The sequence below is a fragment of the Lepisosteus platostomus genome, chromosome 2 (genome assembly GCF_059453375.1).
Source record: "Lepisosteus platostomus isolate fLepPlt1 chromosome 2, fLepPlt1.hap1, whole genome shotgun sequence".
Lineage (NCBI taxonomy): Eukaryota > Metazoa > Chordata > Actinopteri > Semionotiformes > Lepisosteidae > Lepisosteus > Lepisosteus platostomus.
This window is the reverse complement of record NC_142612.1, coordinates 33830549-33846455: the sequence shown is the minus strand read 5'-3', so window position 1 is coordinate 33846455 and position 15907 is coordinate 33830549. Positions and strand designations below refer to the sequence as shown.

Here is a 15907-nt window from a genome sequence, read left to right as displayed (position 1 = left end):
CTTTTTGTGGCTTGAGATTCTGACTTTTACTAAGTTCCATATAAATGTTTCTACTTGAATCAGATCTCTGTTGGAGACTGAAGAGTTTTAGCTTCCTTAACCTGTCTGTGTACAACAATCCCTTAGAGCAGGAATCAGTCTTCTTGCTCTTCTTTCAACTCTTTCTAAGGCTGTAATATCCTTTTTGAGTTAAGCTACCCAAACCATATCTAAAGAATTTACATATTCTCCTAATATAGGTTTTAATACTGTTTTTAAAGCATTATATTAATAAAACTGTTTGGACTGTTGTTATCTGGTTCACTCTGTCCCCCTTTTAATGAATTGGTGTTACATATGACATTCTCTAATCTGTCAGTACCTCTCCCATCCCCCCACCATGAGAGGTGAAATATCCTAGAGTGGGGTCTATGAAAACACCTTTCTTTTCCGTTAGTATGACTAGGAAAATACTGCCAGGATCTGGTGATTGATTGGCCATCCTTGCCCCCCCTCTAGAACCTCAGTGTGAGATAAGTTGCCCATTATTACTGAAGCTCATTTTGAAACAGGGGTATGTTATTGAGATCTTCTATGTAGAAACCTGAGAGCAGCTTTTAAGTCTGTTTACTATATCTTTATGGTCATCTGTTTTTAATTTTCTATTATCCTGGAATTTCTTTATCCTGATTTATTTTCTTAATTGTCGTCAACTGTTTTAGTCAAAGAATTTTAAGTTAATCTCTTTCTAAATCCACGATTGCTGTCTCATAAAATTACTAGATTTTTGTTTTCTAGGTTCTCTCTAATTGTTGTTTGTATAACTTTACCTGTAAACAAAGAAAGGCTACTGTATATTCTGGTGGTCTTGCTTTGCTTCCACATGATGTAGTGAGGGACTACTGCAAATGTAACAAGTGGTTGGCTACAGCTCCCATGCTATGTGAGTTGAAATTAATGAATTTTTTTCTCCCTCATAGACAGTTCCATCCTCAGAATCATACTGAAACCAAAATCTTTATTAAGATATACTCATCAATTAACACTTGGAATAGTATGGCAGAGGAAATAAATCTGAAGATAATAAATATTGCCTATTAAGACATACACTTGGTGGGCCTCATTTGCAACAATGATGAGTCACCACACAGAGGAGGTGCTACAACTAGTGGGCTGGTGCACAAACAACAATCTCTTAATGTAAACAAAACAAAAGAGATAATCATTGACTTCAGGAGGGCCCACGCTGATCACTCCCCACTGTACATCAATGGCTCCCCTGTGGAGACAGTTAGAAGCGCCAAGTTTCTTGGTGTACACATTACAGATGATCTCACTTTGTCACAATCGCTACTCCTCCTCTTAAGGGTGCTCCAGCCCTTCCTTGTTCTGCCCCATTACCCGCACCTGTTCCTTATTCTAGCCCCTCTTCTGTTCCCCCTTAAAAGCCAGACGCAGTCATTCGAGGCTCTTCATTGAATTCCGTTTCATGAGAGCCCGGGTCCTGCTGCGTCTGGCTCCGTTATGGTTTTAGCTTTCTGTTCCTGATCCCCCCCGCCGGTCCTGACCCAGTTCCTGGTTTTTAATCCTCTGGATGGATCGCCTGGCCATGGACTTTACTTCTGTTTTGGATTCCCTGTTTGGACTTCGTCTTGGATTGTTCGCCCCGGACTCACTTCCCCTGTCTCCATACCCGTCTCCTGCATGACTTTTTCTCCGGTGTTTCCTCACTAATCCGGATTGTGTCGTCTGCATAGGGCCCGGAAAGAACTGTTCGTGACACACTTGGTCCCTCAATACCACCTCCCTAGCCAAGAAAGCACAGCAATGTCTCTATTTCCTGCGGCAACTGAGGAGAGCAAACCTTCTCCCGCCCATTCTTACCACTTTCTGCAGAAGCACCATTTGTCATGATCTCAAACCCCAGCTCTTAAGGGCGCTCCAGTTCCCGTTCCAGTTTCCCTTGCCGGTCCCGACCTGGTTCTGATTTTAGATCGTCTGTCTCGGATGGATTGCCTGGCCTTGGACTTTTGCCCTGTTTTCGGATTTCCCTCTTGACTCATTCCTGGGTTGTTCGCCTCGGCCTCACCTCCCCCGACCACCAGCACTCCATGGACACGCCCCCCCCGTTTCATTCCCGTATCCTGCATGACTTTTTCCCCGTGTTTTCTTCACTAATCCCTGGATCGTGTCGTCTGCATAGGGTCCGGAAGGAACACTTCGTGACACCATTGAGAGCACCTTGACCAGCTGTATCACTGTTTCGTTTGGGAATTGCATCGCTTCAGACTGCAAGACCCTGCAATGAATTGTGGAAACAGCTGAAAAGATAATTGGAGCCTCTCTCCCTTCCATTTATGTCATCTATCACAAACACTGCATACATAGGGCCTCCAGTAAAATAGATGACCCCTCCCACCCCTCCCATTAACTCTTTGCCCTCCTACCATCTGAGAAAAGATATCACAGTGTACGGGCTAGCTCAACCAGACTCTCTAACATCTTCTTCCCGCAGGCCGTTAGGCTCTTCAACACCCAGGAATCTTCTTGCACCCACCCCAATTCCAGAAACAGGGTTTAAATCCCCCCAGTGTGTTGTGTATATTGTATTATGTATTTACCTTGTAATTTGCACTATGTGTATCCTGTCTACAATGTGTCAGTGTCTTGTGTGTCCTGTCTGTATTTGATATACCGCATACAGTACAAAACATTAATAATTTTTAGTCATTAATATGCCTGATACAGTGTTTTCTAAAGGTCAAATCATGAGTCCTATATAAAATCCTTCCTGCAGGCTCATCCTGACGTGAGAGCATTCCAGGAGGACAACACATTTCTTCATACAGCTCATGAAATAATGGATTTCTTGCAAGATGAGAATTTACAATTATGTAGTGGATGCACAACCTGCCAAATTTGAGTCCCATTCAATATTTGTGGAATGAATTGTGTGGGATGATGTGTGTCATCTAAGGCTGAGAGACTAGTGAACAAACACATGCTTGTCAAGACTCTATGATAACTAGACACCACCTACTGCAAATCATGTGTCACAGATATACAGCTTCAGTTGTTTCTAGTGAAGCAATATATCTTCTTAATGAAGAATGAATCTTAAAATGCAAAGCAGTGTATATAGTATATGAATTTAGAGTATGTGTCAGTAATATCCACTAAATTCCTTCATACCTTTTATAAATTGGAACAAATTGAATTTTATTGTTATACATTCTGGTAGTATACAGAATCAAGTTCTACATTTAATGCTATATACTGTATAGTAGCATTGAAGGGATCCAGCCAGTCTCCAGGCTGGTTCATTCCCAAAGGTCAAAGGTCAAAGGTCACTGTCCATCACCAATAGGAAGATACAACTACAACTAGTGATCTGTGGATACTAGAATCAAACCTGATAGCATCTTGGCCAATCACCAACTGGTGATGTTGCCCATTAGAAACTGGAACACAAGTCTTTTTTTTCTGGTTAACTCACTGACTTGAAGATCTTTCTCTAAACTGTCAAACTGACTTTTACACCCATGTGACTGCAAGCAGTTCAAGTCAGGACTTAAATTTTCTCCATGAAGCCAGGCAGTTGATCTCTTTATTTCTGGCAACATCCAGAATATCCTGCACAAAAAGCTATAGCACAGCTATTCCCCTTTTGCCTACCTTCTTAACCTCAAAAAGACACGTACAGACTGTTTTAAAGACCAAAGTCAGCAGGACGCTTCTTTGGCAGAGCAGCCTGCTCCCAGCATAAAGAAAAGCTCTCTCTCTCTTCTCTAGCTGCTATGGAGCTAGTGCTTGACCCAGCCAGCTTTTACCATTGGAAAGTTTAAACTTACTGAGGATGTTTGGACGATGGATTTCTCAGTATAACTTCATTAATTACACACTTCACGGGAATTATCATTACAAACACACCTTTGATGTTTAGTTCACTACAATAAATGTATATTTCTTTGTGTCTGAGAAAATGAATGTGGTTTAGTTGTATTCTACTTATTATAGTGAATGCGTATTTTAACTGAAGTTACTTCAGTGAAATGCTGTTTTTGCAATCCCTTACTGAAAGCATTTGTGTTCACAGCAGATTGTTTAACAGATATATATGTTTGTTATGCATATTTTGTCTAAATCAATAAATTCTATATTGTATATCTAGAATCCTTGTGTGAGACTGTAAATTATTGTGTTTATTTTGTTCCTAAAAGTTGTCAACTACTCTCCAAATTTACTGTTACAATTGCACTCTGCAAATAGAACATCTGAGAAATGCACTGATCTTCTGGAGTGCGCAGGTGTCTCTGTAAGGGGACCACTGATGCATCATAGGAACCCTAAGGGGTTCTACAAGGCAAGAACAGTGACAGACCATCTAAATGTGCACACCTAATTGTGATCTGGTGATCTGCTGGCTCTGGGTAGCATATTGTAGTCAGCCATTATCTAGTCATCTAACATTGCCAAGACCAATAGAACAATAACTAAGGTATTCCTTTATTTAAACAGGCAGTAAAACATTTTGAAATACTGATTTAAGGTGAAAGACCAAAATATTTCATACAACTAGTTTAACAGTTTTCAGGAGGAACATTTTCCAAAACTCTGCTTAGGCACAGAATAGGATAACACTCTTGACTGTTTCTTTATTTAAAATTGCATTTTGAAATAGCAAGTTTTGGACTGTTGTACTGTCTCTACAGCGATAGATGGATAGAGAATGAGAGCAAAGCGTCTGTTTCAATGATTTAAAGATTTATTGCATTATCAGTTCCATCCAGTTTGAACAAAAGCTTGCTGGCTGTAAAACCTGATGTGGACCAAACAGTTGAGCAACTTGAGTGTGATCACTGTCTCGGTCATGAACAGATTAATCTAACACAGCTAATTATAATTCAGTCCTTCAATAAGACTTGTCCCAGCAAGTGCGCAACTGGCATCTGTCACATGCAGATCAAATCTAAGACAGCCAATCACAGTTCAGTCCCCCACAAGAACTCCATTGGGAATATCAGGATATCAGGAGCATCCTTGTCATGTCCTGTAACTAGAGTGATATCCTGACACTGCAGTGTGACTGTGTGTTCTGCCACATGAATACAGTGTCTCTACCACAGCTGTGTTTTAACAGAAGATGGGCTCTGTGTAAGGTGTTCTCACTGTAGGAAGAAGCGAGCGGCCGATCGACAGACAGGTGTCCTTTCGATCGCAGCAAAATTGGCAGCAGTTTTACTTTTTTTCATTTTTATTTTTTGCCTGAAGCAGTTAGCTGATATATCCCAATAATGATAACAAAAAGAGAAACAACCAAAGTGGAGCTGAAACCTTCTGCATCCTGTGATGTTAAGTATTTCAGTATAAGGTTTTGTAAGAACTTTTTTTCTTCCATAGAAAATGACATTGTTTGACTTATTACTTGTTTCCTGAAATAGCTTGTATTTTGGAATCATCTGTCCCAAAATGAGCCACAAAGGACACTGGCTGCAGATCATCATGCAATTAATTCACATTAAAACACTGAGGGCTCAGAGAGGAACAAGAGCCAGGAGTTCTGCTGAAAAAACATTTTCCTTTGGGAGAATGTAAAAAAAACTTCAGACTGATGATGTGAAACATATACGGAAGATTTAAGAACGATTTGATTTATTTGAGCAGATGGTGTAAGAAAGTCCTTGGCCATTTCTGTTAGCATTATTAGATAGATAGATACTTTATTGATCCCGTGAGGGAAATTGCAGGCTATTATTTAGCCATTACATTGCGCCGGCCTCTTCTTTGGTCTCTACTCCTGCGTTGATCTCCAGCTCATCTTCTGTCCCTTCCTGTGTCTCCTCTTCCCCTTTGTACAGAGGGTACTCACACACATAAGGTCTTCGGGCACGACAGCTAATTTGTGACCAGCGCCCACCGTCTGCAGAGGGGAATTTGAAAGAGTTTCATCCATGTCAATTCTGTAAATTGTTCATCTAGTCAATTAAATGACTGTCAACTGAATTTTGAATCAAAACTTTGAATAAAGCATTCGCTGACTTGCACAAATCACACATCAAATGCCAAGGTTGAACATACAATGGACTGTTAGATTCAATGATAATTTGATACTGATATCAATCAGTCACTACACTGATAACTCATTCAATTGATCCACCAGACAATCTCTAAGTACATCTTTTATTTACTTGTATTGCTTCCAGAAGTCCAAGGTATAAAATATACAAACAACAGGCACTATTTTCCTAACTCTTGAAAATCGTCCGGGTGTCTGGATCTGGAAACTTGGCACAGAATAAACAAATACTTCGAAACATTGGATAGGATTTTCAAGTTGCCTTTAAAAACATACACACACAGGTGTTGCAGAGCTCTTCAGAAGGAAACGATTATTTGCAAAAAGAAATTCATAACACAGAAAAACATGCAGACAATCACTCACATTTGTAGTTCATTTTTATACATCTCTGTTTCCTGCAGGACTCATTCAGCGCTCCACAGCCCCAGCTGCTGTAATTCCAAGAGCTCCCATCTACCCAATAGAAACGCCTGCTCTGGAATGATATACAGTAAACCCATATTATGATTTAAACACATTATATACTAACCAAACTGTCTTTGATATCTCTGACTTTTCTCACCAGAATGGCACTTCAGTATCATTGAAGATCTCATTACAGGCAACTCATGTGCTGCCACCCTTTACTTCATCAGATGTACAGTAGCTACTCTTTTGACATCATAGCACTGTATTAGTTCTCCACTGTGTCAGGCAATTCTCTACATGCCTGTCTGGGAAGTCAAGTCTTGATATTTTCCTATTCTTCTCCCTAAAACAATTCTCTTTTACTTTGTAGTTCTGACCATGTGTTGTTCACAACTAAGTGCTAATCAGTCCTCTGAATGTACCGAATCATTGTCTTTAGGAATTTATATACTTGAATTAAATCTCTTCTATATCTCTTTTGTTTCTGTTTTTGTAAAAACATGCCTCACGTCTCCACTTCTGAGTTAGAGCCTACCCTCCTCATCAACTTGTGTCGTTTACAAGATTGCACAGAGCACCAGAAGCCTTATGGTTAATATACTGTATATGAGGAAGAGCTCTTACTGACCTGTGTCAACCATCAGGACCTATAAGCAATGGTACATAGTGATGTATTTACCTAGTCAATTAGAATTTATATATTTTAAGATTAATTTGCTCTTTCCTATTCCTCTTAAGTTAAATAGAACTGTTTCTAGGGACGTATTAAGAACAAGGCCTACAGTTTCTCACATTTTTTCACTCTATCTAATTAACATCTGATGAAACCTCAGTGTTTCTGTCATACAACAGTTCAGTATGGGAAATTTTGTGGTGAATCTACTCTCCCTAGCTTCATACAGCTGATCTGAACCGATGATTTAAATAGAGAAGAGTCAAACCTTACCCCTCGGAAACGTTTCCCCCCGATCCAAATACTCTGTCTGCGGCAGTTCCGTTTTGCTACTACAGCTTGAATTATGTGATTCTGACCCCTTGAATGGATTGAGATCAAATGTCCTCTCCTGGCAGCATGGCGACATGCTCTCTGAAAGACAGATAAGGAACTAAACACACTAAAATCAGCACATTAAAACATGCAGTTGATATTCTGTCTCTCTGAGATACTTTTTTTAGTTTATAATGGAAGAAAATCAGAAAATGTGCTTCCACATAGATCCCGTGGTAGGCATGTCTGCTTGAATGTGTGTATTTGTTTTCAATGTTACACTTTTTTTCATTGTTTCTCATATCACAGATCCAATATCCTCCCCATGACCTTTAAGTTTAACCAGCACTTTAGACAGAAACTGCACAACGAGTGAATAATATAGTATGTATTTTTACCAGCAAAATCAAAACACAACACCATGGGCTATATATGACAGAACACAAGATAACCTAAGCTTTTCTTACTGTGTTTCATAACTAGATACATCAACATAAAGCAAATTAACCTTTTTTCACAGGAATATTCATCTTGCATTTCAATTTAGAGAAACACTTTTTTATATTTTTATAACTTATCTGTTCAACAGCAAAATGCAAGCACAAAAGCAAAACATTGACTAAAATACATCATGTTTTCCCTTCCTTTGAAAAGGTGCTTTCATTGTGATTTTTTTTATTTTACTAAACTTGTTGAGTACTGTATAAATACAAAAATACAAAAAAAATGTAAAAAAGGCATTTTTTAACTGTAAACATTATAAGAAGACTCTCAAAGCCTGGCAGTAGTGAAATAAAACAATAAAATAGTAGATGGTTTATTCTTTTCATTATGAATATCACATTTTTGGAAGGCTGAGAAAACCAATTCAAGTCCTGTGTTAATAAAAAGTCATGCAATTTTTTATATTTATTCAATCACTTTCAAATTTGTATCAAAGGTAGTAGACATTTTAGGGAAGACCTAGATAGAGAAATTTACATCATAAGTGTGCCACAATGTGAAACAAACTTTTGAAAAAAGACAATAAAATGCATCTCTGTTTTTTTCTTGACATGTCTTTCTAATGTCTGTAGTGAGAAAGACATAAAATATCAGCATTTTCACAAAGGATGTACAGTACAAAGGGTTCTCTTTAATTCAAAAACCCTAATCAGGCCTGTACTGTGGATATTTTCCAAGATAATTGATGATGTTAAAGATAACATCCATTCCAGGAGGACATTGACTTTGACTTCCATTTAGGGCACGGGATGGATTTAAAGATGGTTGAGCATAAATCAGTTTTCATAGACCATTCTTGAATAAACTGCAAAACCTCCTGGTTATAATATTAAAATATATGCAAATGTACTGATGTAGTAGATATACTGTATGAAACCTCTGACGCCAATTTGATGGGCAGTATTAAATAAGTGTGTCCTAGACTTCACAGATCTTTCTAACTGAACCACGATGGAGGAACAAGAGATCCATTTGCTTAAAAGACTGCGCACACCAAACAAGGCTCATTTGTGCTACATTTGCTATGCAATATAATTTGAGTCCTGAGCAAGAGATGTGGTCTGTCCTGCAACTGAGAAAATGAAAGACTACAAATGCTTTACTAATGTCAGCTGCTTATGAGTATAAACTTAAAAGCTGTTCCAATTAGTCAGGGAGAACAATTCACACCAAGGCACTAGGACTGGGACAAATATATATTGAAGAAAATACAACCAGGGAAAATAAACTCCTGACCTAACACATGGAAAGAGTGGTTTAAAAGAAGAGATGTACCATCTCATACTGCTATTGTACAAGGAAAGAGAGAAGGAAATGAGAGAGAGACATTGGTGAAGGAAAGGAATCACTAAGAGTTTCTAAAGTACTAATTTGTTGTTCTTAGGGGATATCAAGAGCAAAGACTAGAACGACTAGAAGAAAAAGAAATTAGGACTCAGGATAGCAAAACCAAATTTTGGTTTTGTTTTCTTATTTCTAAATAGCTTAGACTGTGTAAATGTGGAGGCAGTAACAATTACAGTGTGTCTCTAGTTAATTAATGTAGTCCTCACAAATAATACGCACAGCATCTTTACCTCAGCTCTATAAAATGTTTGGGGAACATTGTAAAACCTGATACACCTGTGGCCCATTCTTTTCCAGCCCCAGGAACAGCGTCGTGGACATTCCTCTTCAGTACAGTTTGACAGCTCTGTGATGGAGAGGTTAAAGGATAGTGTTAATAAAGACATTTTGACTGAACACTACATTAACACTGCACCGAGAGAAAGAAGTTACTACAGACAAACTGAACACTATAGAACATTAACACTGTACTGAGAGAGAGGGGTTAATAGTGTAGTTCAAGTAGGTAGCTGCAGCAGCATGCATAGGCTGCAAAGGAACAAGTAAATGGTTTATTCTATGCTGAAAAGAGAAGAAAGAAAACACAATGTTTTGGCTGTGGAGCCTTCTTCAGGTGTGAGAAAGACAGGGAAGTCAGCAGAGATTAATAGTGTTAAAGGTGTTAGGGTCAATGGGTTAGTGTAAGGGTTAATAAGGTTACAGCTATTGGAAGTGGCTATTGAGGTGTTTCAATATATCAGATTCTATATATTATATTATATTAGATTATGTTAATAACTATAACTGCTCCTTTGTTGCAATTTTAAGGGTTCTTTAATTGAAAGCTTGAGATAATATCAGTAGGACCCCACTTTGTCTCTACTGAGTTGAAAAGCTTGTGGTCTTGCAAACATTTTTGCTCTGTCACTGAACATTGTTCACTAATCACCAAATTTCTGAGCAACAAACACTTGTGGATTAATTAATTAATCTTCTCTCAGGATCAGAATTTGAAATCTGTACCTGTATGTATGGCATAAATAAAAGTGACTTCCATTGCTGGGGATACTTTTTTTGGGTCCACTTGTGGAGCTTCCACGCAACGTTTTGCATTTTATTATGCAGGGACCACTGGCTATAAAACATGTTTTGGCGGAGTGAGGGTCCTAGTATTGCCAATCCGCTTGATAAAACTATAATTAAGGTGAAACCAGCTGGAAAAACACTTCAAACAATCTATAGTGACAGAAATATTTCAGGTAGAAACAGAAATCTGTTACATTTCCTTAATTTAATAAGCTCTGCACTTGATAAAGTCTTGTGATGAAAGTGATTATTGGTGACAATACTTCTATTACAGGAGGAAAGGAGGAAGATGATAAGGCTATTGGAAATATCAACTGAGGTGTCTCAAGAACCTAGAGTCAATGATCAAACATTTAGCTAGTGTCAGAAGTTGCCGTTCTCATGAGCTTCAAAGAAAGGAAGGAACTGAGGTGTTTATTGATGTGCATGGGGTCTGAGTGACAATGATCCAAGGAATTGTCTGGTTTAAAAGGATTCTTATTCTTGGTGACTTTAATATCCATATTGATTCACAGTCTTCCTATTCAGCTAAGGATTTTCCACCTTTGTTGGAAGGCTTTGATCTTACCCAGTTTGTAAATCTAAATCAGACTGTCTCCACACCCCCTCCCTAGTTTTACTGGTTCCCTTCTCTCTACTCAGTTAACTAGTTTCATGTATGAAATCCACCACGTGAGTATAAGATTCCATTCCCACTGCTTTATTTCAATCCTGTTTCACCTCTCTCTGCCCCATTGTCCCCAACTTAGTAAATGGGTCCTTGAGCATTGGTGAGGTACCATTGGCCTGAAAAACTGCTGCTGTTACCCCATGTAAAAAAACACAAATATGGCTCTGGACAACCTCAACAATTTTTTTCCCATATCCAACCTTTCTTGCAAAAGATTTTAGAGTGTGCTGTTACAATTAAATAAACATTGCAAATAGCCTCTTTAAATCCCTCCAATCAGGGCTCCCACAACTACACAGCACAGAACGTTGATCTTCTCACGGCTTCTGATTCTTGTTCTTTTTTATCCTCATTCTTCTTGGTGGTGCTTTAGATACTGCTAACCATGACATTTTACATTCTCATTTTGGATTGGGTTTGGAGTTCCTGACATTGCTCTTAAATGGTCTTCCTTTACTAATAGCTGACACTTTGTCTGCCTTGGTGATTTTAGTTCTGAAATTGGACTCATGAAGTCTGGTTTTCCTGAGGGCTTAATACTGGGAGCGCTACTTTCCACTTGGTCAGCTGTTAAGATCACATGGTCTAAATGATCATTTCTATGTTAATGATACTCAAATCAACATCCATACTACACCTGACACTCATGTGGCAGTCTCTGCTCTCTCTAATTGCATCTCTGATATAAAAACCTGGATGACTCAAAATTTCCTTTATTTAAACTGCAACAAGACTGAAGTCATGCTTCCCGACATTACCCATCAACTATGTAAAACCAACGCAGTAACTCTATCTGTGGATGGTTAATCTAAATTGAAGAACGTTGGGGTGATATTTGATCCAGGATTGATGTTTGACTCACATGTGCAACATATTGTCTAAATATCATTCTTCCACCTCAAAAATACTGCCAAACTTTGTCCTATGTTGTCACTAACTGTTGCTGAAAAACTCATCATCACTTTCATTTTGTCTCGTATAGATTACGTTAACTGTGCTCACTGGGGTATCTAAATCCACATTGAACAAATGACAATATGTCCAGAATTCAGCAGCCAGAATCCTGACCAGGTCTATTGCAAGTGATCACATCACTCCTGTCCTTGAGTCCTTGCACTGGCGTCCTGTAGGGTTTCAACTCCTCTATTCACTATTTGTGCCTTGTTTGTAAAGTGAGTTTTTTGTATGTTTTATGTTTTGTTGTTTTGTGTGTTACTACTGTAGCAACACACTTGTCCCTTTAAGCTGTGCTAAAGAACAATGAACTCAAGCACCTCTAATTATACCAACTGTTGGTATATTCTTGGTATTATCTATACAATTTGTAAGTGATGATAATGTATTTTAATTGCTGATTATCCTGTCTGGCCTATTTCTGTAAGTCTATTTTTTGTAACACCATATTTGCAACAATACAGACACACTTACTGCACACTACAGTACTTCAACACTTAGAGTAGGAAGGAGAGCTCAGATCAGGGTCCTAAACATACTGACTGACATTCAGAATCTTACAACAGTTTAGCATGTGATACATAATTCCCAGCTTAAGGGTTTATAAAACCTAAATGAATCACAGTATCAAACACAGTAATGGACTGGGTCTATCTGCCCTACCTTTGCCAGCACACATGCCTACAGCCCCCAGGGCGAGCAGCAGAAAAATTGTCTTCATTCCTGAGAATCAGTTCTGGAAGAGAAGAGTGATCACACATCTGAAAGGGTATGATGAAAAAACACCAAGTCTGACATCAACTAAAGTCTGTATTAAATAGATCTATATTTGCATTTTGGAAGAGCAAAGGACTATTAACAACCAAATTTTAATAATACTAATTCTCATGGTTTGCTGGAGTATACCAAGTTTAATCATGTAAGGAAAATATATTTCTCACTGTTCATCACGATACTGCAGCACTGCATTGTACCGTCCTAAGTAAGGAGAGTGCTTGAAATTGAGAACACTTGAATGTTTATTTAAGAAGGCTGAGGAACGAAACAGTTTCAGCAGCTTCAAACATCACTAAACGCCTCCACATACAGTATACAGTAAGTGTTTTTTTCATACTGCTTGTTTTGTTGTTATATGAAAAGTTATTTTTATATATCTTTGACATAGTTTCATTATTGCTATACTCTTGGATTAATCTGCAAAAAATAGATATTTTGGCTGCATTTTCTGCAACTTAATAAAGAAATGATATAATTGTTACAAATCAAAATAGAAATTAAAATTAAATAAAAATAGAAATGAAAAAGAAATGGAGAACATGTAGAAGAGCACTGTTAAGTACTGTCTGGTGATCATTCACACATGATCAATGTTAATGGAAAGTCAACAGATCCAAACAAATATATAAATAAACTAAGAAATACATAAAGAAAGCTGTACATTGTGTACACAGCTACATCCATTCACAAACACATATTGTGCCTTTCCTTTACACACTCCTTAATACACACAGAAACCCATGTGTTAATCTTGGCACCTCAATCACACTCATTCAAAATCCTTCAAAAGTGTGCAACATTTGGAGGCATGTTTTGGTTTTGTATCTTTTACTACAATAAATCAATGGATATAAAATCATTTCCAACTGATTACATATGAAAAATAATAATATATATAATATTGCATTTTTAATTTTAATAGTTTGCCTGTCTGTAGGATGTTATAAGTACTCTTGCCATTTAAAATTAAATGGTCTTTTTCAAAGTTTCAAACTTTGCCTGTTGTATCTCAGTTCACTCCATAACCATGTTATCTGTACCTGGCCACCTAGAGTGGCTCTAGAGATACAAAAGCTCACCTGGGCTGTAACAGACTTGGAGTGGAAATGCTTTCCAGCCACTCCTGAGACAGGCCAGCAGTTAGTACAGTTGTTTTGGAAAAAAGTAATTAATACCAACTCTCTAAAACTGCCAGAGGACACTTTGATTGTCTGCTGAAGAGAGTGAAAAGGACTTTCACCTGGTCACCAGCGCCAACAGTGTATGTAGTCTCTCTGTCTCTCTGCTCACCTGGGCTCTTCTGTAAAATTCTCTCCAGACTCAAGCTCTTTATATAGTTTGGGAAGAGGGAACTGAGCTCAACAGTGCAGAGGAGTGTCAATCAGCTTGACTCTGTGAGATGTTTCACAACCCAGCTTCTCCTATTTTAATGATATGAAGTCAGATTTTATTTATCGATATCAGCTATCAGATTGTGGTGCTTCTGTTTTTGAGGGGAGTAGGCAGCTAAAGAGTTTCATAAACTATTATCTCCTCATCTCCCACCATTTTTCAGTTTTTCTATACACATCTGTAAGTTTAATCCTTGAAGGAACATGTAACCAAGTTCATCCTGACTCAAATGCACTTTGCAATTACAGTACTTTAATGAATATTAATTCAGTGAAGCTCACCTTTAATTCTGCTCAATGTTCACGAGCAGCCGGACTAAATACATAAAGAAAGAAAACTCCCTGTACTTCACCTATAGATCCATCATGATCAGCTTCAAATGAGTACAGAGAAAAGTGAGAGAAACTGTGAAGCTGAACCTGCAATTCACATTATAGTTTGCATTACTAACCTCATTCTTCACAGTTTAAATGTTCACTCTGGTGTTTGTATTTCAAAGCATTCCATTGCACTTGTGCATATGACAAATAAACTGAACTGAATTGTACTTCTGATGAAGCTTGTCATGTTTGCGGTGGACAGTATATTTCCTTTTCTGTGCTTTACTACACAGACCCTTGAGTAAACTTCAACCTACTTTAGAATACATATCTTAGAAACGCATAATGTGAAATATTATTGTCAAGGAAGTCAAACAAAGTAAATGCATGTTACTAAAAGCACACCAAAACAGTTATTTTTAGTTTTAAAATCCCACAGCATGTTAAGTAAATAAGTAAAAACATACACTATGTATGTAAGTAAGTGTGAGTGTTAGGCAACAGAATAATGTTGTCTGTTCCATGGCTCCACACTACCACTACTACTTTAACTTAATAGTAGTGTTTTAAATTAAGGATCTACATTTTTCAAGTTATATAATCACTTGTTATCCCTAATCTATAGGAGGAGAAATAAGGATAGAAAACGTCCTACTTGTTTTATTAAAAATGTGGTAAAACTATTAATGGGAAAAATCAGATGGAATCGGTAAAAAACATTTACATATTATCAATGATGAATTTTGGATAGAATTTTGTTAGTTTTAAGGAGAAACAGTCCAGTATACTGTTTCTCCAACATTTAATGCGTTGTCTTCCCGTTATTTATCAATTAATAGTTGCACCAGCTTTGAGACAGTACATTGTATGTACAGTACATTGCTGTGCATCATATGACATAAATTATATTGCACTGTGGTGTTTGACTCCTGTGCACTTTGTGGTCTGAGTGCTTCACTGCTGTGCTTCCAGGCAGGATCGAGTGTAGATTCTGTGCTGCTCCTGACACCAGAGACTCTGAGGGATCTCATACATGGTAGTGATATATCTGGTTCTCAGATGAGGGGTTTCTATGGGATGTTCAGATATTGTGTTCTCCAGCATTCCTCTTCATGGATGGTAGCAGCACAGTCCCAGAAAGGGCAAAGTGACTTGAGTTTGTGGTGAGATTCCACTTCCACAATTCCACAATGATGTGGTTTTCCATAACCAAACCTTCCAAATGCACTCTTTTTCACTGATAAAGGATACCTAAAACTCATTATTGACAGAGCCCTCACCTGAGACAAAAACACATCTCAGATCATCAAACCAAATAGGAACTCTGGGACTCACAACCCTATTCCATTCACCTTCTTCCCTACCACCCTTTCTATCCCCAGGACCATCAATGACAACTTCCCCATCATCTCATATCGACAATC

The 15907-nt window shown here is 38.0% G+C and overlaps 1 protein-coding gene across 2 annotated transcripts; it reads right to left on the bottom strand.

The window, feature by feature from the left end:
- Positions 1–4726: 4726 nt before the first annotated feature.
- LOC148676334 (galactose-specific lectin nattectin-like) lies at positions 4727–14145 on the bottom strand. Of its 2 annotated transcripts, none has more exons than XM_088606544.1 (6): positions 14012–14145; positions 12658–12730; positions 9536–9651; positions 7413–7553; positions 6422–6533; positions 4727–5899 (listed from the first exon to the last, which is right to left on the bottom strand). In XM_088606544.1, exons 2-6 carry the CDS (start codon positions 12713–12715, stop codon positions 5742–5744), a joined length of 585 nt encoding a protein of 194 aa, XP_088462670.1. In that variant the 5' UTR covers positions 12716–12730; positions 14012–14145; the 3' UTR covers positions 4727–5741. The 2 variants fall into 2 exon arrangements, with proteins under 2 accessions (XP_088462670.1, XP_088462679.1); XM_088606553.1 differs by lacking the exon at positions 14012–14145 and adding an exon at positions 13851–14003.
- Between the last annotated feature and the right edge of the window lie 1762 nt (positions 14146–15907).